This window comes from Alosa pseudoharengus, unplaced genomic scaffold (assembly GCF_046254945.1).
Source record: "Alosa pseudoharengus isolate Yale_2024_CS ecotype anadromous, Long Island Sound unplaced genomic scaffold, YU_APseudo_1.1 YU_APseudo_1.1_scf_8, whole genome shotgun sequence".
Lineage (NCBI taxonomy): Eukaryota > Metazoa > Chordata > Actinopteri > Clupeiformes > Clupeidae > Alosa > Alosa pseudoharengus.
In genome coordinates, this window is record NW_027468870.1 from 34,128,759 (window position 1) to 34,151,773 (window position 23,015).

Below are 23,015 nucleotides of genomic sequence, written 5' to 3' on the forward strand. Positions count from 1 at the left end.
CATGGTACCATCAGCTCTATTAGGGCCACCTGCCTTGTTGCTTAGGACCAGAGCCCAATATCTGGTCGGAGGCTGGTGACGGCAATCTCCTCTTGAAACTTGAGTTTCCTTCCAAGGTCAACTCTCATTTCCCAGTCCACTGCCGTACCAAGGATCCCTGAACATCTGTCCTACTTGCCTGCCTTTTAATCTTCTAAAGCTCAGTATTTATAGCAGACTAGAAAACAGTCGTAGGTTATTTATGCCGCTATATATTGTGTGTTATTTTATGTAAAAACACTTCAGTGGCTAAACTTGTCATTGAATGTTGTTCGCCTATTTTCAATCAGTCAGTGCAGCAAAGTTCTGGAGAAAAAAGAAGCCATCTGAATAGCCTATTCAATAATAAATACTAGAGCGCCCATACATTTAAGTCTATATAAAAAGCAAGATAATCAGGACTACTGGGCTGGGACATATTTAATGTAGGATAGGTTCAAACCAAATCAAACATGTTTGGCTATTAGCCCACAGGAAAGATACCAAGACAATGTAAACAGAACATAATATCTATTGGGAGAAGGTATTCTAAACATAAACATTTAATTAAAACAACATTGAAACTTTAAATGCAGTAGTAATATACAGATACATGTAGGCTATATGAAAAGAGGGGGGGGGGGGGGGGTATAACCAACCATAATTATCTTTGAAACATTTCAGACCAATAAAACACACTTGGTATTTTAATCAACTGGAGATTGTGTTTTATCAAAAATACTGATGAGGTTAGAATCTATTTGTATTTTGAAATATTACAATGGAACTTAGCCTACTTCTTGAAGCAGGCAACAATCTAGTGCATCAACATCTGCAAATGTGCAACATCTATGATATGGAGTGATACATACTATAGTTCTAAATTCAATTTATTTCTAAATTATGTGCTGTGCAAATTCAGGCAGTCTTGAAACAAGGACTCTTTAACTTTAGCATAGCATAAACCGTTCTGAAAGGTATGAAATATGGCTACCGAGTCCTTTGAATGTGCAGACTTCGTTCAGAATGTCAGAGGAAACATACCTTATGACTCAAAGTATGAACACATTTTTTAAAACCAACTGTCTCGTTAAAAATATAATAACTGTAGGGTGCATACTTAATTAGTGCATGTTAATTAAGAGCCATTAGCTGTCTGTTCGGCTGTGACGACATTCCTGCTCTGCAGCAGCTTCTCGTATCCCAGGGGCTCCACGACCAGCAGAGAGAGAGAATCACCAGCCTCTTTAATAAGCACGATCACATCCTCCAGATACTCCTCCTCCACGTTTGTTCCATTCACCTCCATCACCACATCCCCTTTCAGCAGCCCAGCTTTCCCCCCAGGTCCCTCTGCCGCTACCTGCAGGGAACAAGACAGGGGATACTGCATTGTCAGAAAATGTTCAACACATATTAATGACTTTTATAAGTTTGTAAAATTAGTTTAGACATTTAAACATTTTTCCATCTTTTGCCAGTTGAAGTGTGCAGTATAAATTATGGGGGCTCCGCTAGGCAGCTTGCAGTGGCTCACTAAGGTTGCCATCCATGTAAGCTTCCATACACTGAAAAAAGTGATTTTGATATGTAGTAATTTTTTCTTAAATGAAACTGTATTTATATACTCAATTTGTTTGTGTTTTGCAAAAACTCATTTCAGATAAGTAATATCTGCAAGAAAAAAAGGGGTTTGCTTCAGATTTGTTTGTGTTTTACAAAAAACTAATTTCAGTTAAGTAATATCTGCAAGAAAAAAGGGTTCTATTTCATAGTTACAGACCGCCAGAGGCGATGAAAACATAGTGGAAGAGATCATGCGCTCGCGCATTGGCTACGAGAACTTATTGATTGGTTGTCATCTGGTGACATCATGACGCTACAATATATAAGCCTACAGATTCGTCATGATCTTTCTCTTTTTCATTCTCGCCTGGCTGAGAACTGTTTTTGACTTGAACTTGGGTTGAGTAGTACATGCTCCCCCATTAGCTGTTGTTTATCAACACAATCAGATTCGGAATCTTCGCGTCTCCCGACGGATAGCCTACCCTCAGCTTCCAGGATCTGGTTGGAGACGTTAACGTTACCGGCTTGTGGATATACAGTAGCAGTGACTGAACTTTTCTCTGGTAAGTACACTATTTCGGCCAGCGAGTACCTATTGGTATCCAGGGTTCCCTCGCTTGGTTTTTCACTGCTATTCCCAACGAATACCCTTGGTGTCCAGGGTCACTTCGTTTGTTGACAGTAGTAGCTAACTTATGACCAGTGCTAGCTGCAACGAAGGTGAGTAAGCTAGCTACATTATCGGGCAAGCCAACAATTACTTCTATTCCAACGAACACCCTTGGTTTCCAGGGTTCCTTTGTTGGTGTAGATAATAGCTCACAGCTATTACATCTGCTATTAGTTGCTAGCCCCGCCTAGCTTCAGTGGATATTGTGAATTAAGTTAGCTCGACTCTTGATTACCCGCCGTGTCAGCGCTGAACCTCCGTGACATGGAGCACTCTGCCTTTTGCACACAATGCTTTGCTGGAATGGACATGTTGGATGGCCATGACCGCTGTCCATCCTGTTTGGGCATGGAGCATCTTATGGAGGCGCTATCTAACCCCTGCCCTGAGTGTAGCATGATGCCCCTTGAACAACGGCAAATCCGGTTGTCAGTTGCCTATCCAAAGGCATCGGAGATTTCGCTTAAAGCTGCAGGCAATATGCGTGGTGTCAAACGTAAACATTCTGAAGACCTGGAGCAAACGACATCCAAGCGCAGATCTTCTTCTGCTAAGTTAGAAAAGCGAATGGATGAGCTTGCTACTACTGTTCTGAAATTGCAGGCACTCCTATCGGATCCTGTCATCAAAGCCGCTGAAGACCACACCGATCAGACTGGCGGTGTAGCACAGCATAGTGCCCACACTCTCCCATTGCTTAATGATTCCTTTCACCGGCAGCCACAAGAAGTGGATGTTATGTCGGTGGCAGCCTCAGAATCTCTCTTTATTGATCCCAATGGTCAGCCACCCACTGACACACCGCTAACGCCATCACAGCGGTCCTCATTGCACTCAGCGAGTGGCAGTGAGTATGAAAGTGACACATCTTCCGTACACTTATCAATCCGTGACAACATCAAAATGGCGCTTGCCAGGTTGAAACTGGACTTGCCCCAGGCCCCAGTGGGCCCTACCAACCTCCTGTGCCGCTCAGTGCCAGGGCCAAAGGACGTGCAAGTGCCTCACTGCAAAGACTTCACTGAAGTTGTGTCTTCAGCATTTCAGTCAGCTTTGAATTTTCGGCCTGATCGTGCTGCTCGCACGTTGGCGGCCATGAGCGCGCCAGATACCATCGGTCTTGGATCAATGCCGGCATTGGAGCCCTGTGTAGCCTCTCTCATCGTGTCGCCCGATGAAGCCCTACGCCAGGATGTGCGATGCCCCAACAAGGAATGCAGGCGCACTGATGGCATGCTGGTTAAAACCTACAACACGGTTGCAAGACTTGGACGTGTGGGCAACTCAATGGGGCATTTGCTCCTGGCCTTACATTCTACTTTGGACACAGCCACTCCAGACGTTGCTACGTCTGGTCTGCTTGATGTCTCTCTACAGGCACTTGGTGCAATGGCCAGCGAATGCGGGCGAGCTCTGGGTCTCCTTGTCCATGCGAGACGACAGGTCTGGCTAGCACAGTCACCCCTGCCAGAAGTGTGTCGGAACAACTTGCGCCAGTTACCGCTGTTGCCTGGCCACCTGTTTGGGCCAGCTGCGCAGGAGGCATTGGAAAGGAGGACGCGGGTGACCGAGTCGCGTTCGCAACATGTTCAGCGCCGGCCGCCCTTCAAGGAGCCACAGGTAGGCATATCAGCACCCCACCAGATGCCTACTAAGCGGCGTGCACCAATGCACAATCTTGGCCGGCACCCCTATGGCCAACACCGCAGGTCCGCCCCGCCGCCACCCCGTGCAGCTATGGGCGCACGACCACAACCACCGCCTGCAAGGCAGCCGCCCTTTCGGCGCCCCCCCAAGGCCAATGAATCCACAGGTAGACGCTACTGACTGCTCAAGGTCGGCGGTGGCTTGTTTTTCAACACTTCAGCTGCAATGCTGGAGGGCAATAACAACAAACAGTTGGCTGCTCGAGACTCTCGAGAAGGGCTACCGCCTGCAGTTTCGCCGCCGACCTACACCGTGTGTTCATGTTCGTCCCACCATAGTGAAGGACCCTCTTCAAGTTCTTGCCCTTACTGCGGAAGTTCAGCAGCTGTTACAGAAGGGTGCGATAGAGGAAGTAGACCCTCAGGTTCATATGGAGGGATTCTACTCCCATTATTTTCTGGTTCCAAAAAAGGATGGGGGGTTCAGACCCATCCTGGATTTGAGACGCTTGAACATGTTCCTCAAGCGCTTGCCGTTCCGCATGTTGCGAACAGCAGATGTGATTCGAGCCATAGAACCAGGTGCATGGTTCATCACAATAGATTTAGAGGAGGCCTATTTTCATGTGCCCATTGCGGGGGAGCACCGGCAGTTTCTTCGGTTCAGTTTTCTGCAAAAAACGTATCAGTTCAAAGTACTCCCCTTCGGGCTTTCCCTTGCGCCCCGTGTCTTTACAAAGTTCATCCAGGTGGCTCTAGAACCCTTACAACAGGAAGGCATCTTAGTGCTACCGTACCTGGACGACTGGCTACTGTGTGCAGCAACCCCAGAGCAGGCGACAGCCAATGCCAATCGCCTTTTACGCCATGTCACAGCCCTAGGCCTCAGGGTCAATTGGGAGAAAAGTTGCCTTGTTCCTTCCCAATCGGTGAATTTTGTGGGCATGCACCTGGATTCCAGGACAATGCGGGCCACTCTCACCAGAACCAGACTGGATTCAATTCAACATGCCCTTACAAGAATCCGCACAGGATGCAGGATACCTTACCTTCAACTACTGAGACTGGCAGGACTGCTCACAGCAGCAACCGCAGTCATTCAGCTGGGACTACTGCACTTACGACCTTTTCAACGGTGGCTGATTGCGCTACGCCTGTCTGCAGTGCACAACAAGCAGACCTTGGTACGAGTGACAGAAAGTTGCAGCTCATGTCTACTTCGCTGGCGTCGGGAGGACTTCCTGCTGTCTGGAGTGACTATGGGCCCACCTCCTGCACGCAGGGAGGTAATCACGACGGACGCCTCCCTCATGGGCTGGGGCGGTGTGTGGCAGCATCGAGGAGTGAGCGGTCAGTGGGGTCCTCACATGAAACGATGCCATATCAACTTTCTGGAATTACAGGCAGTCTTCCTGACTCTGAAACATTTCGAGCATGTTCTGGTGGGAAAGCATGTGTTGGTCAGGACAGACAACACTTCAGTAGTGTTTCATATAAATCATCAGGGCGGCACGAGGTCCCTCCCCTCCCTTCAGCTGACACTGGCACTTCTGACTTGGGCGGAGACACGATTTCTCTCTCTGCGTGCGAGACACCTTCCCGGCCGCCTCAACACCGTGGCAGACACTCTGTCCCGGGGGGGCCCGAGGCCAGCGGATTGGTGTTTACACAAAGGGGTGGTGAAAATGATCTGGAACACTTACGGTGCAGCAGCAGTGGACCTGTTCGCCTCGAAACAGACCACACACTGTCCCCTGTGGTATGGGGAACAATTAGAGTCTCTGGGCAGGGATGCTCTGGCCCACGAGTGGCCGAACCTCCTGCTTTATGCCTTCCCTCCGATACCACTGATCTGGGCAGTGTTGAGTCGTGTCCAGGAAACAGGCCACAGGGTGCTTTTGATAGCTCCCAGGTGGCCGAGCATGCCATGGTTTCACTTGTTGCAAAAGTTAACAATGGGACCACCGAGTCCTCTGCCCTTGAGGAAGGACTTATTGTCTCAGATGGAGGGCTCTCTGTGGCACCCCTGCCCGGACAGGCTAAAACTTTGGGTCTGGCCGCTAGGGGGAACCAGAGCATCATGGATTGTTCAGAAGGGGTTCAACACACTGTTCTAAATGCTCGTGCTCAGTCCACGAGGGTAATGTATGCTAGCAGGTGGAAGCTTTTCAGTGCTTGGTGCGCGGCTCACAATCTAAGCCCTGCTGAGTGTTCTGTGGCAGCAGTGCTTGAGTTCTTACAACACCTCCTGGATGAAGGACGGACTCCAGCCACGTTGAAGGTGTATGTCGCTGCATTGTCAGCCCATAGGGCTCCTATAGACGGGGCTTCCTTAGGCGCTCACAAATTAGTGGTGGCCTTCTTGAAAGGCGCACAAAGATTGCACCCACGGCCGAGAGTTGCCATTGCCTCCTGGGACTTGCACACTGTTCTCAACGGTCTATGTTTGCCTCCATTTGAGCCGCTGGAACATGCTGACATTAAATGGATCTCATTGAAAACAGCCTTTTTATTGGCAATCACATCTGCCAAAAGAGTTGGGGAACTTCACGCCCTCTCAGTAAGTGCTCTGTGCATGCGATGGGGACCAGATGACAACCAGGTTACTCTGTGGCCTAACCCTGCTTTTTTGCCTAAGGTGCTGTCCCCGCAGTTTGCCAATCAGCCTATTACTTTGGCTGCATTTCAGCCTGATGAAGGATCACGCTTACCATTGTGTCCAGTGCGAGCCTTACGGCTGTATCTTTCAGTGACTGCGCAGTGGCGCACGACAGACCAACTGTTTGTGCGCTTCGGGGCCTGTCAGAAAGGGGCGGCCATTTCGAGACAGAGGCTGGCGCACTGGGTGTCGGACGCTATCGTTTCTGCGCATCATTCTGCTGGCAAAACGGCTCCCACATCTGTGAGGTGCCACTCGACGCGTGCTATCGCGACCTCTTGGGCAGCTCTGAAGGGCATAACTCTTGCCGACATCTGTTCTGCGGCTGCTTGGTCTACACCCTGCACTTTTTCAAGGTTTTACCGGTTGAACGTGGTTCCGCTTCCTCCGGTCTCTGCAGCAGTACTCCCTAGTGAGGACTAGGATTGTTGCGTTAACCTGTGTGCTTTAAATAAAGTTGTTGAACTGAACTGTGATGCTTGTGGGTCTTTATTCCTCGTGACTTGGTGGTATAAGTCTTCCACTATGTTTTCATCGCCTCTGGCGGTCTGTAACTATGAAATAGAACGCTGGTTACAACTGTAACCGTGGTTCTATGAATAGTGGAAGACCGCCAGAGTCCTTGGTCACTCGGATGGCGAGAATGACCTTGGAGAAAGATCATGACGAATCTGTAGGCTTATATATTGTAGCGTCATGATGTCACCAGATGACAACCAATCAATAAGTTCTCGTAGCCAATGCGCGAGCGCATGATCTCTTCCACTATGTTTTCATCGCCTCTGGCGGTCTTCCACTATTCATAGAACCACGGTTACAGTTGTAACCAGCGTTTTGCTTCAGAGGCAGTGCTGCGCATGCGTTTATTTGGCTGCCAAAAGATGATTGTCCTCCATTTTGCAAACGGTTCCGTTGGCTTGAAGGGATCTGCACTTGAAATCTTCGCTTTTGACTTTTAACGGTAAGTGGTATATTATTAAACGTCATTTGACAGTCAGTTTACCATTACAAATTTGGAGTGTCTTTAATTGCCTTATTTGACACGATAGAGCTGTTTTCTTGAATATTTAAGAAATCGTCTAGCATCCCTTTACCTAGCTGCTAGCAGTTCTACTCCAATATAATGTTAACTGGGCTAACAAGTTCATCTTACTTTTATTACCTCCTCGACGTAATTGATTGAATAACTTCAAAATGAATATATACCTTAATGTTAGACAATTTAGGTCGTTGAAACTCAGTGGACCCATTAAAGTTTGTACAGTTAACATTAGCTGCTAACTGAATTGGAACACAGATCTTGCCTGAAATATGGTTGACCTTAACGTTGCTAGTTAGCTAACCGAACACGTTATGCAGCAGACCAAACACGTTTTCACCGACCTCTGTGGAGTCAACTGACACTTAACTTGAGCAATGCCGAGTTTGCAAAATACATTTGTTTGGAGACTCAGAATGCAGGCCAAGGTACATGTAAAAAGGAAAGAAATAGGACGCATGTTTTGTGAGTGATTAGGTTAGGTCATAACTCGGACAATGTTGGGCAAAAGCCACATTTACGCTAGGTTTAGAAACGTGTTTATTTATTCTGTCAGTAATGGAGTACCACTATTTCATGTCATCGCCAGCGCTGAATATGCATGGTGGTGGTGGTGGCATTTCTCAAACTCAACAGCAGTGCAAGATCTGGACAGGCTGATGCTACGCACCTGTTAAGCAGATATTGCTTGAACATTTTATTTGTTCCATGGTGTTGAAATTCGAAATGTTTTCCCTTCAAGGGGACAGTCAGACCAACAAGCAGGGCTGTGTAGCTATTGTTGGTAGATTGTAAGATAATGTGTCAAATGTCAATTAAATGAAGTGTCAAAATCGTTTGATTAACTAGTACCATTTGTGTATGTATTAAATAAGTATATTTCATAAATGTATACTTTATATTTATATTATAAATGTGTTTCTATCTTTAGTTACAGGTATTGAGAAATGTCCTTGCTTGATGACTGGATCAGGAAATGCCTGTGATGCTTGGGTATTCAGGCAAGCTACAGGTCAAAGATGCGTAACCTTGGATGTCCAGTGACCGCCGTTTTCCAGAAGAAGAAGGTCATAAGTTCCAGAAGAAGGTTTAAAGGACATAAAATGACCAAACATTTGAGGATTTTGCAAGGTGTAAGTTTGTATTACTATTATTGTTTACTTCTCTTACATATTACATACAATGATCACATTGGATCTGTTTCTGCTATTTGCAACTGCCATCACTTATAGTCACCCTACTCACACATTGCTCTTATGTTCCTTATTACAACATAGCGACAGATAGAGGCATTATAATTTTGTGTCTAACTATAACTGGACTCCTCAGGGTTGATACGACTACATGAGTCGTCATACATTTACCCACTCACTCATTTTCCCGTTGCTCACATTGTTCCTTCCCCAACTGGTACACTCACTTATTAGCCTGATGTCGTTATACTCAATTCCTGTCAGAATTTAAGTCTGGCGCTGCTTCGTTGGGATGTGATTATGGGGTGTGTTTCAACCAATACAGGGGAAAGAAATGCTTGCCAAATGCCTGTTTTCTGTTGCAAAGCACTCTGAACTGAATCTTCCGTATTAAAAGTGCTTTATAAATAGAGGTTATTATTATTTAGAGTATTGATTGTATTTTCACAAAATAATTAATATCCCTGTATCTGAACAGACAGAGACTGTACATCTGAGGAGGGAGGCAGCCATCAAGACCCCGTGCCTTTATTTTGGTGAAGATGATGATTCTCTCATACATGTACATGGTAAGTAACACTAACCAAGGGCATGTTGAAATTGCAATAAAAATTGCATTTTTATGCCAATTTTTAAGCCAAAAACCTTTAAGCCAGCTCCCAGCTCGTACCTTTTCTCAAGCGTCAACCTAAAGCAGCTTTTTAAATTTTGTACAGGATATCCATGGCAAGGAGGTGTCAAGAGAAAACCACCCCTTGGAACATGAGGACATCGGCATCGTTGTGGATGGAGGCATCATTTTGGAGGAACCTTGGTCTGTTGCACAAGGCTGTGCAGTGAAGCCAGAGACTTTCTAATGAGGAGACACAGCACTCAAAAAATCCTCCAATCATGTGTTGTGAACTGCTGGAGTAAGGTTGGTGTCGTGAAGCCTTGCGCACGCGCATTTCTGCCAAATAGGATGCCCGATGAGTGCCAAAAAAGCATTGCATTATGGCTGCCGAGTGCAGGGACTTGCCTAAAAGGACTTTGGTGAAGCTAGGGGTCATATACACATTGAATCAATGTTGAACTCTTCAATACTATTACAAATTCATGCAAAAAGTTGTCATTCAGATGGATGGTGATAAGCTCCTACCCAAGGTTCTCAATCTTAAGAACCAAATCATTAGATGGGCAAGTGGGCCTCTTCTCTCTCTTCCCTGCTGTCTCTCTCTTTCTCTCTCTCTCTTTATCGTTCGTCCTCTCTCTCTGCACACTTTTACACACACACACAGTCATGATTGACTTGATTTGAAAGATTCAATAAATGGTTGTGAACCTTTCTTTCTTTCTCACTGTCTTTCTCTCATTCTTTCTTTCTCACTGTCTTTCTGTCATTCTATCTCGGCACATTTACTTACACACGCACGCACACACACACACACACACACACAATCTTTCACTGGTAAGGTGTTTGGCTTTGGTCAAAGGTTCACAACCATTTATTGAATCTTTCTTTCTCTCTTTTGGTGCTCACACTCTCTCTCTTTGGCACTACTGCCTTTGCTTTTGCTTTGGTTTGAGAGCGGGAAAATTATTATTTTTTAGAGCAAAGGGTCACAATGTGTGTTCATATGTGTGTTTCTGTGTTGAACATTTGTTTTAATAAAGACAGTTATACCATTTCTGTTTGAGATTTAAGTTAATACTATTTAACCTGAATTTGAAGTTTAACTTAATTTTTACCAATGAAATTACATACAAATATTAAGCAAATTCAACTAAATCTATATGGCTGGATGTAGCTAAATTAAATTGAGTGCAAATGGTTACCTAAAAAAAATTAAGTAATTCTTGCATTAGAGAATATTAAGCAAATTGGTTACCTAATACTAATTTTTACTCAAAATATTTGATTGGAGTTTGCTTGGCTTGATTTAGTTGTAACTACTCAATTTAGTTTAGCTTTAATTGCAAGAAAATATTAAGCAAATTCAACTAAATCTATATGGCTGGATGTAGCTAAATTAAATTGAGTGCAAATGGTTACCTAAATAAAATTAAGTAATTCTTGCATGTCATTTTTTTCAGTGTAGTTTTGTGTGGGTCTGGATCAGTGCAGTACCTGGCTGATGTAGGTTCCCGGTTTCTGGAAAATGCATCCCAAGTGAAAGCCATAGCCGCTGGGACCCTTACTGAGGACACAGACCCTGGGCTTGGGAGGCTCGTCTGCTGGGGCACACTGAGGGTCAGTGCAGTGGTCAGCAGTCTGTTGGAGTTCAGCACTTTCACTCGGCTCAGCAGATGTGTCTTCATAAAAGAGTAATGGTGAAAGACCGAGCTGTGGAGAGAAAGACGCAGAATAAGTGTTGTAATGGTCTGTCTATCTGTCTGTCTGTATCTAAATATCTTTGACGTAAAGACAAAACATAACATTTGAGGTTATCATCTTGGGCTTTTGGAAGCACTGATCAACATTTGCTCACCATTTTATTGATGCAACTAATCAATTAATCAAGAAAATAATTGACAGATTAATCGGCTATGAAAGTAATCTTTAGTTACAGGTCATATACTTCAAATGACCAGACAAGGTCGAGGGTCACCATATCTTGGTCCTACATCCTAATTCAGATCTGGCTGTTTTTGGTTTGATTTTGCTCTAAGGTCAAGGTCTGCTCTGCAGTGGCCTGCCTGGCCTGGTTTTTCTTTGGGTCTTTCCTTTCAGTGCATCAGATCAATATTATGGTGCCTACCCTTGTAAAGAAATCCTGTCCTTGTAGGCTAATGATGGTCAGTGTGACCTGCTGGCCACTCTGACGTATCCTGTTGACGACATCATTGTGCTTCAAATTTGTGATGAGTTCCTCATTGACCTCCAGCAGTATCTCCCCTTCCTGTATCCCTGCTCGCTCTGCTGGGCTGTCAGGGTCCACCTCACGCAGCACATGTACTGTGAACCGTCATGCATGCAGGTTGCAGGTTAAATAAAGATTGATTTCAGTACATAGACATGACAGACAGACAAACAGCAAGCAATTACATTTTAGTTCAATTCTATAGATTTATATTATAGTATAATATTAACAATAGACACAGGGCCCTAATTTGTTTAGTACAAAGGCTGTAAGCAAGTACTCGCACATGAAATACATAATGTGAGCATTGAGCTGACTCATCAATGTTTGCGCATCAATATCTTGCCCGTGGTGTTAAACTAGCAAATATATTTTGTCTAGTTATTAAATTAGCTTTAGTTAGACTTAAGACTTTCCACTTTGCCCATCTGATCAATCAAATTAAGGCCCACAGTCTCAAAGCACTTTGAAAGTCCTAGGTCTGAACCTTGACATGAAGCTTGTCTTGGTGTTGTGCTGTCCAAATGTGTTTGCTTGGTGCTGTGTTCCTTACTGTTGTGTTTGGAGGGCGTTTTCTCCAGTCTCAGCAGGAAGCCGTATCCTTCAGGGGCCTGGACAAGGTGCAACTTTCGGGGCTTGTGTGGCAGATTGTGAGGGACGGCCATCGAGGGGAGAATGGGCATCCGGCGCCTCACGTAGGTCTGCTCACTTTTGCTGTCAATCACCAGGACTGTCATTTGATCACATTTCTTCACCTGGCAGCATGGGGTGAAAGGTCACCATAGAACACATTTACTGTATATACAGTGGACTGAAACGTCCATTTTTGATGCCCCAAACCAGGTCTTACCATCTTGCTGATGGCTGAGTGAGAGAGTTCAGACACGGTGGCGCCGTCCAGCCAAATCAGGTGGTCACCCTTGCGCACGCCCGCCTTTTCAGCCGGACCCCCACTGGATGGGCTCATAGAAAACTTCCCCTTCTCCCCTTCACAGCAATAGAAATGATAATAGAAATGGTAGAAATCACCACATGAAGGACACCCAAAGTGTCCTAATACTATTCCTTCAAATGAGCTGTAAGCATATCTATCTCTGTCTGTGATTACAGCTGCACACGCCAGAGGTACAGAGATCAAGGCCTCTATTAGCTAGTATGTGGGTCCTACCCTCTATGGGGAGAATCCTGAGCCCAAGGCCCTGATTGGAGTCTCTGGCGATGTGGCAGAGACGGGGTGGGTCCCAGTCCTCTCCTCGCTGGGCTCTGGCCAGTGCTTTGAGGTCACAGCCCTGAGCCACGGCCTGATCGTACGCCTTCCCATCCAACAGCAGGAGACACAACTGTGTCCCGCTTATGTGGATCTTCCTTGCCACCTTATTAGGAGAGGGGGGAAATGGACAGCCAGGATAAAATCAGGAAGGGAGTTAATGGGTTTCACTGACCTCTGAAGACTGGAATCAGTCCCCACCACTATTGTTTGATCAGGTTTCATAGGAACTTCTGTCCTCCACTGACACAGCTTCCACTTCTCTATCGGTCTCTCTCTCTCTCTCTCTAATGCAGGGGTTTCCAACCTTTTCTGTCAGGTGACCCTATTTTGATGTCACAAAACGTTGGCGACCCCAATCATTCACATGTTACATGCAACTCATCTCTGCTGTAACAGGCAGTCTTGATTTTCAAGCATGATTACATCAATCAAAGGCTGTCTAAGTTCATTTATTACGTAGCTAGATTGTAATGAAGGATCCATATTAGTTTCATGAGGTTTTTAATATTTGTTTTATTTAATGTATTGCAATGTAATGGTCAATTTTAAGATAATTTTAAGACCTCCCACCACCTTCTCTCTCTCTCTATCTCTCTCTCTCTCTCTCTCTCACCTCAGTATGTTTTGCGTCATCCAAGAAGCTCTCGTTGACCTCCAGAAGCCGGTCCCCATCTTTCACCCCGTTCCGCTCGGCCACCCCCCACGGGGTCACCTGCCGGACCACGTGACCCAGGAGGCCCCTCTCCACACGCAGGCGGAAGGCGAAGCTCTCCCTCTCCTCCCGTTTCAAAATACACAAGCGGGGCGTCGGGGTTACAACAGCCTCTGAAGGAAAAGTGACGAGAATTCTGTGGATTTGTCTAACTTCATGTGGTTTGTTTTTGGTCATGTAGTGCATGAGGCGATTTAAAGAGGACACAGATCTGCCGTCAGGAGGGTTCATATGGTGCAACTGACCACCCAAGGGTCCAGGGAGGGGGCGCTCATGGAAAGGTCTGTGTTCTACTGGTTGTGCTGGAGTGTGTATGGATAAGGGGCCTAATTTGCTATTTTGTCCATCCATAATTTGTAGCAGCTGGTTTAGGAGGGAGTAAGTTATAAAAGATATGAAATCCCAATGAATCTGTTTCATGTGCTTGCACTCAACCCTGCACGTACCTGACTCAGCCACTTCAGTCATTGCTGGGTTGTCAATTCCCTCCTTTGGGTTGAAGGTGAATTTGCTGAAAGAGAGTTTATGGATTTCACGTGTGTCCAATTCTTTGAAACATTTTCAGTAAATGTACTGTACTGGTGAGACAACATACAGTAATGAATAAGCATAATAATCAGCATTTTTACACCTACAGATTATGTTTATAACCTTGTGCTAAAGTTACTCAAAAGACTTGGGGACTTTATGTTACTGATCTTCAATGGAACAACAAAGTACAAGGCAGATAATGGTTGTGCTTGATCCAGCACGTGGAGTCTTATCACTACGATTTGGGTGCTCAACCAATAGCGTTAGCACTGGTCAAAGATAGCCGAACCAGATAGCCAGGCCATGGGAGGTTTCTCAGGACTTTGGCCAGGTGTTCCGTTGTATAATTGTCTGTTATGTTCCAATAAGTTTTCACTATTGTATCAATATCATTTCAGTCTTTCTCATATGTATGAACACAGAAGCAGCAATAGCAACGAGATTCAAATTTCAAGAATATAAAATTTCACTGACACTTACTCAGTCACTTCCATGGTATCTGTCCACTCTGTTGAAACAAAGACATTTCAATGAAAGACGTTCGACGTAGTGAAAGGAACTCTTCAAGTTGGACTAGTATGAAACAGACGAGTCAAACATATCAGATACTATCACACACAGGCTGCTATGAGACCGGTGCTGGCTTACTACATCAAGCAGTCTCAAGGTAGGCCTAGTCTTTGTCCTCCCATAAATCAACTAATTAACCATGACCAAAAGTTAATCAGACATACATTTTTTCTGATTATGCCCCTTTAACTTTCATCATCTGATGAAAAGGCAAGCCTTATATTTGTTGATTTGAAATGCTATTGTAGTAAAAAAATGGTATGTTTATTTAGAGTGTCTGTAAACAACAAAGCATTCCACCCATCCGCCAGGCTTGTCTGTGTGCATCTCACTGGTTTGGTTTGGTTTGATATGCCCCCACCCCATCAGTGAGAACAGCAGTAGGATCACAGGACCGTGGGCAGTTTTGATTGCACTAATCATGAGGACATTCCTCAGGCCAGAGGTGATGGCTTTCACAGTGTAAACACCCTTTAGCCAATAGTAACAATTGTGGGCTTGGAGATCCTGTCTCTCTGGGTGTCGCAATCAGGGGAACACGCCCCCTATTCAATGTCAGGTTGTGTAAAAATAAAGTAAGAAGCAAAATGACCTCATTAGGTAAAAAGTTGAACTCTGCCATTACAGAGCAGTTGTAAAAACAAGGTTAACAGCCTCTGAGGAGCATATGTCAAAGAGCCATGGCAGATGCCATGATTGTTTAGCATCAGGTTAGCTTGTGTTTACTTTTCCTCTCCATAAACCTGCAGGACCAAGTCACAAAGCTAATATAGTGGTATAAATAAAGCTCTGACATGGTTTGAACAGCTCTTGCTGCAGGGAAACAGGACTATCCGACCACAACAGAGAACAATGAGGACAACAGACGAGAGTATACGTTGTATGTGAGTTGCTATGCCCTAAGAAACAGACAGGGTAAACTATTTACAGTTTCATGGCATCTGAGGATTTAAGGTGTGAACACATGAAGATACTGTGCTCACAGAAAGAGAAAATGCAAGAGACAACAGGCACTGTTATGAAGAGGAAGTGAAACGGCATTGAAGTGTCCAATTGATAATACAGAGAGAGAGAGAGAGAGAGAGAGAGAGAGAGAGAGGGCGAGAGACTGTACCTGGAGTGTCATTGCAGGCCTCTTTGCTGGCTCCTCTGTCTGTGTGTGTGTGTGGGTGTGCGTATGTGTCTGTGTGTGGGTGTGTGTGTGAAGGGCAGGGGCAGTGAGTGTTATGAGGCTAAGATAGCAGGAGTAACATTTCAGGCCTCAGATAGGCGGGCCCCCTCTCTCCGTCACCTCCACTGATCTAACCCCTCCTCCTTCCTCCTCTCTCTCTCCTTATGTAGAAAAAAACCCTGCACAGGTTTAATGTTTAATCTGTGCTATTTGGGAGAGACTTATCACGTCTTCCCAACACACTCCCCTTGTGCCCACAAACTGACCCCCCCCCCACACACACACACCTTACACAACCTTATGAAACTTTATAGCTTATCCTCAGAGAATCTCTACAAATGAAACATTGCTCAAGGCCTTCCAGACCAAAGTCAGGTCATGCGCCTGTTCAGCTCAGTTAGAGCAAGGCAGAGGCCCTCTACTGTTGTTACTTCCCATCTTCAAAGTATGATATATATATCAGTCATGAACGGTGGAGTACAGAAGAGCAAGGTGATTAAAATAACTAGAAGCCACACACCACTGTAACAAAACACCTACGTTTGGGAGCGAGAGGCTATCAAAATCACAGCTCAATGCAAGTCATTTGCTATGTAGTCAATCCAAATGGACATTTGTTTTACTGTATCATGTCTCCTTACACAACTTGCAACAGGGGCTCAAAATCGCCACCAGAGGTCACCCTTACTCAGTGGTAAATTAATTGATCAGACACACTTGTTTTTGTAATCTTATATTGATTCCTTTGGCTGAAAACAACAAACCACAAGTTATCTTCCCTTGTACGTTTTTAAAGAAAGAAACATGACATGAAATAAATACATAATCAGGCCTTTTGGTAAGGCTGGTCAATAGATTATATATAAATGCATTTATTGTAATAATTTAACATATGTAAATACATAGAACTTTTTTTTATTTATTTGATGAAACAAATATATCTTAAATGAAATGAAAGGAAAAGCAAGAGGAAAGCAATGTCAGGACATGAGAGACTGCTGGGAAATAAAGCTTGTGTAAAAGCTTACCGCTGTGTAGACAGCTTTTAATAGAGAATGATCTATACAGTTCAGTGTATCTGTCAAATATTACAACAATCCATAATCTGCAGCATTTGCAATCATACATACGTGAGGAAAGTTTTGAAGGCTTTTAATATTTGTAAGGCATGCATACTGCATTGCTCAAATAGTGAACCAGATTTCTGGAGGAAACCAGGTGGAGTAAGAGTAATCTCGAGCAGAACCTCAAAGAATCTCAAATAGAAAAAATCTCTCGAATTCACAGCCACACAGGAGTTCCTTTTTGAGCCCCCAAAACCTGGTGTCAAAATACCAGTTTCCCAATACTTGTATTACACACATACAGTTTGAAGGGGGGAAAACATGTATATAGAATTGAAAACAGAGGACAATCAACATTATAGTTGTGAAATGTCTGACCACCACAGGACACAGAAGTATTCGGTTATAACATACAATAACACTCTCTAGGCACAGTACTTTACTATTGCTATTAGAAACAGATATTATCCTATTCTCTAACAGACAGCTGTCATCCACTTATGTCACTTGAGCCATCCAAATGTCTGTCCTGATTCGGATACTTCAGTCAAATCCTCCCTCGTGTGAGTTGTTAGACTATCGCTCCAAAACTGTAACCGCATCCCGTTATTGCACTATGGTCCTTGCCTAACCTTGGCGTGGTTTTACACAAGTGGAAAGACCAGCCCTTGTCTTTGGGAAAATACATGAATCAGAGCTGTTTCAGCTGTTCCATACAGATCTACCAACTGTGATGTGGGTCACTAAATGGCTTTCAGCCAGCACTTAATATCATTGGGTAAAACACTACTTTTCTGAATACCTGCATACAAAAATTACAGAAATTCGAATTCGAAATGATTGAAAAGCATGGGCTCCTTGTGACATCGTTTTTTTTTTTGCTTCCGAGATCATGCTGTCCCCAGTTCCAGACTCAACTAAGCAGTACCCTCCATATTCATATAAAAATAAAAATAAATACAAATTAATCCAAAATCATTTGAGAAACATTAACAAAAGTGCATATATGTACATACATTTTTGTTTACGCATCACACATCTACTGTCATTGTGTATATAGTCAAGGTTATTATTAGTAGTATTATAGGACAAACTAAGTAGCAGAGTCAAGAATCATCAGAGATATTTTCATAGTTTCAACATTTTTTCATTATAAACAAAGATCTTTGCATTGCACTGTTGTCAAGAGGAGCCTCCCTGGAGTGTACAGCATATGGGTGAGATATATAGGTGCAAATCATAAGCATCGGAGTTTACTACTGCAGTCACAGTAAACCAAACTGGCCGTGAGACAAATGATTGGCCAACCTAGCATTTCAAGTATCCAACAGTGTGGCTAACGACACTGGACATCTGACAATCCTTACGAAAATGACACATAAAATAGTTGCACACAAAGCCCATCCACCAAGAAAGTCATGTCGTGAACACAGGTAGACTGGAGCGTTTCCTGGACTAAGAGAATACGGATTCATGGAAACATTTTCAGTGAATACTGTAACTGTGAAAATAAATGCAACTACTCAGTAGAAGTAGAAGGTTCAACTGATGACACAATGGCATTCACTAGGCTTTGGAACATTGTGTCGAAGGTTCAACCTCTTCTTGTAACTACAACTAAACACAGGTATTCTATACAGTGAGATGTTATGGTATCACTTTAGAGAGACATTTTTATCAACTGCAAGGTTCAGTCTGTAACAGTCTACATTTATAGAAAATGATTGGAAATGTTGAGCAGGGAATTGAACCAAGAAAAAATCATTGCTGTTGTTGTTGACACAATCTCTCCAGGTTAGTCACCAAGTGTTAAAAAAGGAACACATTTTTGCAGATGCAAACCTTTCCTAATGAATCAGTCATGCTCCTGGGGAAACGGTGGATATGCTGGGTGATCCCGTTGCTGGGACAAGCTTAGTTAATGGTTAGTAATGATGGGGATGAGGCGTTGCATGGCGTCCCATGACAACTGAGAGCTCACCTCTTCCAGGGTATGCACCTATTCACACTCACAGCCACAGACGAATAAGGTGGAGGTGTCCTCTTTTTCATTCTCTCTCTCACATTGATGAACTAGATCAGACATCCACTGTGCAAGTCCATCCATTTCGGTGCAAACTGGGCCACTGGACAAGCAGTTCATGTTATCAATGTTGGAATAAAGAAAACAATGAAAGCCTGTGAAGTGTGGAATACATTGTAGTCCCCACATCAGGTGCCACTGACGTTTCTGTCCGAAATGCAAACCATGAGAGTCCAAAAGAGGCATTCGAGAGTGACTCTTATTCCAAGTACACACCAAAAACCACGCAAAAACGTTTGAGTACATACTTACATGGCCGCAGTGCCATCTGTTAGGGGCATAACTTACATCCCTCGTGTTCTGTTGAGAGTCCTGGTCTTTAGGGCAAAGGGCTAGCGGCCAGTCCACATGCTACTGAAGGGCATACATTTGTTTTTTTCCATTGACAGAGACAGTGCATCCAACCCCTTCCATAGAGAATCATGCGTCGCGAATCAGTTCCCAATGTATTTACACTGTGTTAAGTGATGATACACAATGATTATATAAAAAGGTAGATTTGACTGAGAAACTAAAGGTAGAGACTTTTAAAAAAATAAATGCAGTGAATAAAAAGTAAACAAAACACTTCATCGTCTGAAGATAACAGAAAGGACAATACCTTCAAACAAAACATTTTAGTCATGTATTGAAAAAAATACATGGAAAAGTTTTCAAATTAATTCAAGTCTGATTGTTCAAGTCTAAGATTTATACGAGGTACAAAACAGATTCAAAAGTAATTTGCATTGGTTGGTGTAAATGTGTAGTGTGTGTGAACGTGAGTGTGTTTGTGTATGTCAGAATGTGTGTGTTTACTTTGTATGTGTGTCTCTTTGTACAACATCCATTCATGTACGTTGCAGTGCCTATTATCAAAGAGTGATTCTGTCGGAGCACTGACCGCGGTCAGCGTTCAGACTTCACTTTGTAGCGCAGCACAAAGTAGGTGGCCAGTCTGAGAATCACGAAGAAGGCTCCGAGCACCATGAAGTCCACATAGAGCTTGGCGTCCTCCACGTCCAGCAGTTGGAGCACCTCCTCCGGCTTCTGGAACTTGCAGAAGCCAGAGGGCATGGTCCCGGGGCAGGCCAGCTCTGACCGGTTCATCCCGTAAATGGACAGAATGACTCCCTCGAAGCCATACCTGAGAACGAGATCAAAGGAGATCTCAGTGCCAGGTGGCCTTCAAATACATTCCAAAAATACATACTGTACAGATGTAGGGTTTCATATTTAACTATATCATATTTAAAGGACAGGTTCGGTATTTTACACTTCAAGCCCTGTTTTCAGATAGTTTATGATTAAATAGAACGTTTAAGATTGAAATTTGGACACATGCTGCTGTCCTGAGAATTTTCGGTTTCTGTGGTAGCGCCCCCCCTCCTCCAGAACGATGCATAGGTGCACTGGAACAATCCTTCCTAAAACGCATTAAACTTTCGTTTACAAAGACGTGAAACTCACCGAGTGGTCAGGGGTGTTCACTGATATGCTCACACAAAAATCGTTGCAAAAGATTCTTTCCAACAGGTTTTATCGTAGTTTTTGTCCAACTCCATTGACTTGTATTGGATGTGCTGTGAGGTACGGTATTACTCCGCTGCCGGAAACGGATATGGGGTTGTTTGTTTTCTTTCTGTAGTCTTATGCAGTCGCGGTATCGTAGGCTACTACGCTATCCAAATTATTGTCACGTCCAACCGTGGCTAATGCTAAAATGTCTTGGAACTTGCACGATGTGAATGATAGCCTACGTGAATCATTACGTTTTCATCATGAAAGTTCCACAGCCAAAAAAATAGTAAACGTACAAAATTATGTAGCCAAATTATTCATGTAGGCTAGGGTTAGTGTGAACATGACAGGTTATGGACATAACAAATAAGTTCTTACCCCAAGTTCTTCCAACTCTGTCGTCCCAGGAGGTAATGTGGGAACCGCTGTATTTCTCAGGCAAAAGAGCTTTTTGGGCGATTTCTTTTGACCTCCAGCGAAGTTCAGTAAAATGCAGACACGGTGATCAGCTTTCTGCAGATTCTCAACAGGTGTGCTCACATCCAACCCCAGAAATTCCAGCCACAACTTTAGCCTTTCTGGATCGTTGAAAGGAAGTCTGTGACAACTTTTTTTGCCACAAATTTTCCCGCTATTCGGAACTGCATAAATCGCCTCATTTTTAGCTGTCTGTTGCAAAATACTTCAAGACAGCGATATTCTGCTTCTTCTGTGTATTCAATGAAATGCCAGTGGTTTGCTTGTAATTGGCAAGACGGTGTAAGGTGCATTATCGCCACCAACTGGGCTGGAGTGTCTATTATTCGGAAGAATGTACGGGTGTGAGGCGTTTGGAAAAATAGCTCCACAGTTTTACAACATGGTAATAACCTGTTGGAAAGCGTCTTTTGCAGCGATTTTTGTGTGAACATATCAGCGAACACCCCTGACCACTCGGTGAGTTTCACGTCTTTGTAAACGAAAGTTTAATGCATTTTAGGAAGGATTGTTCCAGTGCACCTATGCATCGTTCTGGAGGAGGGGGGGCGCTACCACAGAAACCGAAAATTCTCAGGACAGCAGCATGTGTCCAAATTTCAATCTTAAACGTTCTATTTAATCATAAACTATCTGAAAACAGGGCTTTAAGTGTAAAATACCGAACCTGTCCTTTAATGGCTATTTTCAGTAGCATTTTTGTCTTTTCCAGTGGACACACCTGACATAAGACACATAGGAGCTCCATTGCAGGTACTTGGGGATGGTGTCAAAATTCACAAAGAAGCCAGAGAACAAAAGCACAGGGATGGCGGTGACTGGACCCACGAATGTGGCCACCTACGGGCAGAGCACAACAGTCAACAGTCATAAGGCAATGAAAAAGCACACGGTACTGTAGACACAATAGGGTTCTTTGTCTTTGGCTCGTGGAGGAACCACTACAGGCCCCAGCATTCAGCTGGTATGGTTACACCAAAGTGTTTAGACTGTTGTTATACAGAACCATGAATGGGCTTTGGGGAGGTTTTTCAGTTCTCATATACAAGGAGTACACAGGCTTCTCCAAAACGGCTTCTCCAAAGTTAAAAACTGCTTACAATTCTTCAGCAAAGTATTCTACAAAAAAGATTCCTGCCAAAGAGGACAAGGGTGTGTGTGTGTGTGTGTACGTGTGTGTGTGTGTGTACGTGTGTATGCACACATGTGTGTGTGTGTGAGCGTGTGCATGTGTGTGTGTGTGTATGTGTGTTTGTGTGTGTGCACCCTGCACCCTGTACCTGCAGGGACGTGGACGCAGCTCCGATAAGGAGGCCGAGCGACTGGGCCACTAGAGCAGTGGAGGTGGACAGGGCCATGAAGAGCAGATACCTGGCCGCCTCCGGGGGCTGCTCGGTCATCCAGTACACGATACTGCAGTACATGATCGGACAGATGATCTGAGATGGGAGAGAGAGGGTGAGAGAGAGAGAGAGAGAGTGAAAGACAGAGAGACAGAGAGAGAGGGTGAGAGAGACAGAGAGAGAGAAAGAGACAGACAGACAGATTGTCCAGTTAGTGTTAGAGGCAAGACTTGAGACAGAGATATCACTATGAACTTGACTATATTGTATCCATTGAAACAGCAAGGTACAACTAATGAAAGAGGAAAAGGATGACTGGAACAATTCAAATGAAAATGAAACTGGGTGTCTCCAGTAATTAGGGCCTTCTAAGGAATCATACAAATAAGAAGGAACTTAAGATGACCAACCTGGAATGGTATGTCTGCCATGGTCTTGGCAAGGTAGTAGGCCTTCAGGCTGTACCAGTAGTTCAGGTGTTCTCTAAGAAAAACGGACATCTCCAGGGGAACTGTTACAAAATGACACACACACACAAACACACACACACACACACACACACACACACACACACACACACAGACACAGACACACACACACACACACACACACACACACACACACACACACAAAACATCTCAACATCAACCATGTTGTTCA

At 44.2% G+C, this 23,015-nt stretch overlaps 2 protein-coding genes and 1 long non-coding RNA gene across 3 annotated transcripts in view; 1 reads left to right on the plus strand and 2 right to left on the minus strand.

Annotated features, from left to right (window-relative positions):
• Positions 1 to 668: 668 nt before the first annotated feature.
• On the minus strand, positions 669 to 15,913 carry nherf4b (NHERF family PDZ scaffold protein 4b). Its single transcript, XM_076274342.1, has 10 exons — positions 15,832 to 15,913; positions 14,628 to 14,655; positions 14,063 to 14,127; positions 13,518 to 13,729; positions 12,803 to 13,007; positions 12,485 to 12,621; positions 12,188 to 12,389; positions 11,533 to 11,729; positions 10,902 to 11,117; positions 669 to 1,381 (listed from the first exon to the last, which is right to left on the minus strand). Exons 2-10 carry the CDS (start codon positions 14,639 to 14,641, stop codon positions 1,157 to 1,159), a joined length of 1,473 nt encoding a protein of 490 aa, XP_076130457.1. The 5' UTR covers positions 14,642 to 14,655; positions 15,832 to 15,913; the 3' UTR covers positions 669 to 1,156.
• On the plus strand, positions 7,400 to 9,693 carry LOC143112094 (uncharacterized). Its single transcript, XR_012984670.1, has 4 exons — positions 7,400 to 7,523; positions 8,533 to 8,734; positions 9,273 to 9,363; positions 9,511 to 9,693. It is a non-coding gene; the product is annotated as an uncharacterized LOC143112094 (long non-coding RNA).
• Positions 15,914 to 16,866: 953 nt separating the features above from the next.
• abcg4a (ATP-binding cassette, sub-family G (WHITE), member 4a) overlaps positions 16,867 to 23,015 on the minus strand; it is a 31,283-nt gene continuing 25,134 nt past the window's right edge. The window contains exons 13-16 of the mRNA XM_076273520.1: positions 22,766 to 22,866; positions 22,293 to 22,451; positions 21,734 to 21,852; positions 16,867 to 20,161 (exon numbers count right to left, since the gene is read on the minus strand). Coding sequence (XP_076129635.1) covers positions 19,924 to 20,161; positions 21,734 to 21,852; positions 22,293 to 22,451; positions 22,766 to 22,866 — 617 coding nt within the window. The 3' untranslated portion in view covers positions 16,867 to 19,923. The remainder of the gene's footprint in view (positions 20,162 to 21,733; positions 21,853 to 22,292; positions 22,452 to 22,765; positions 22,867 to 23,015) is intronic.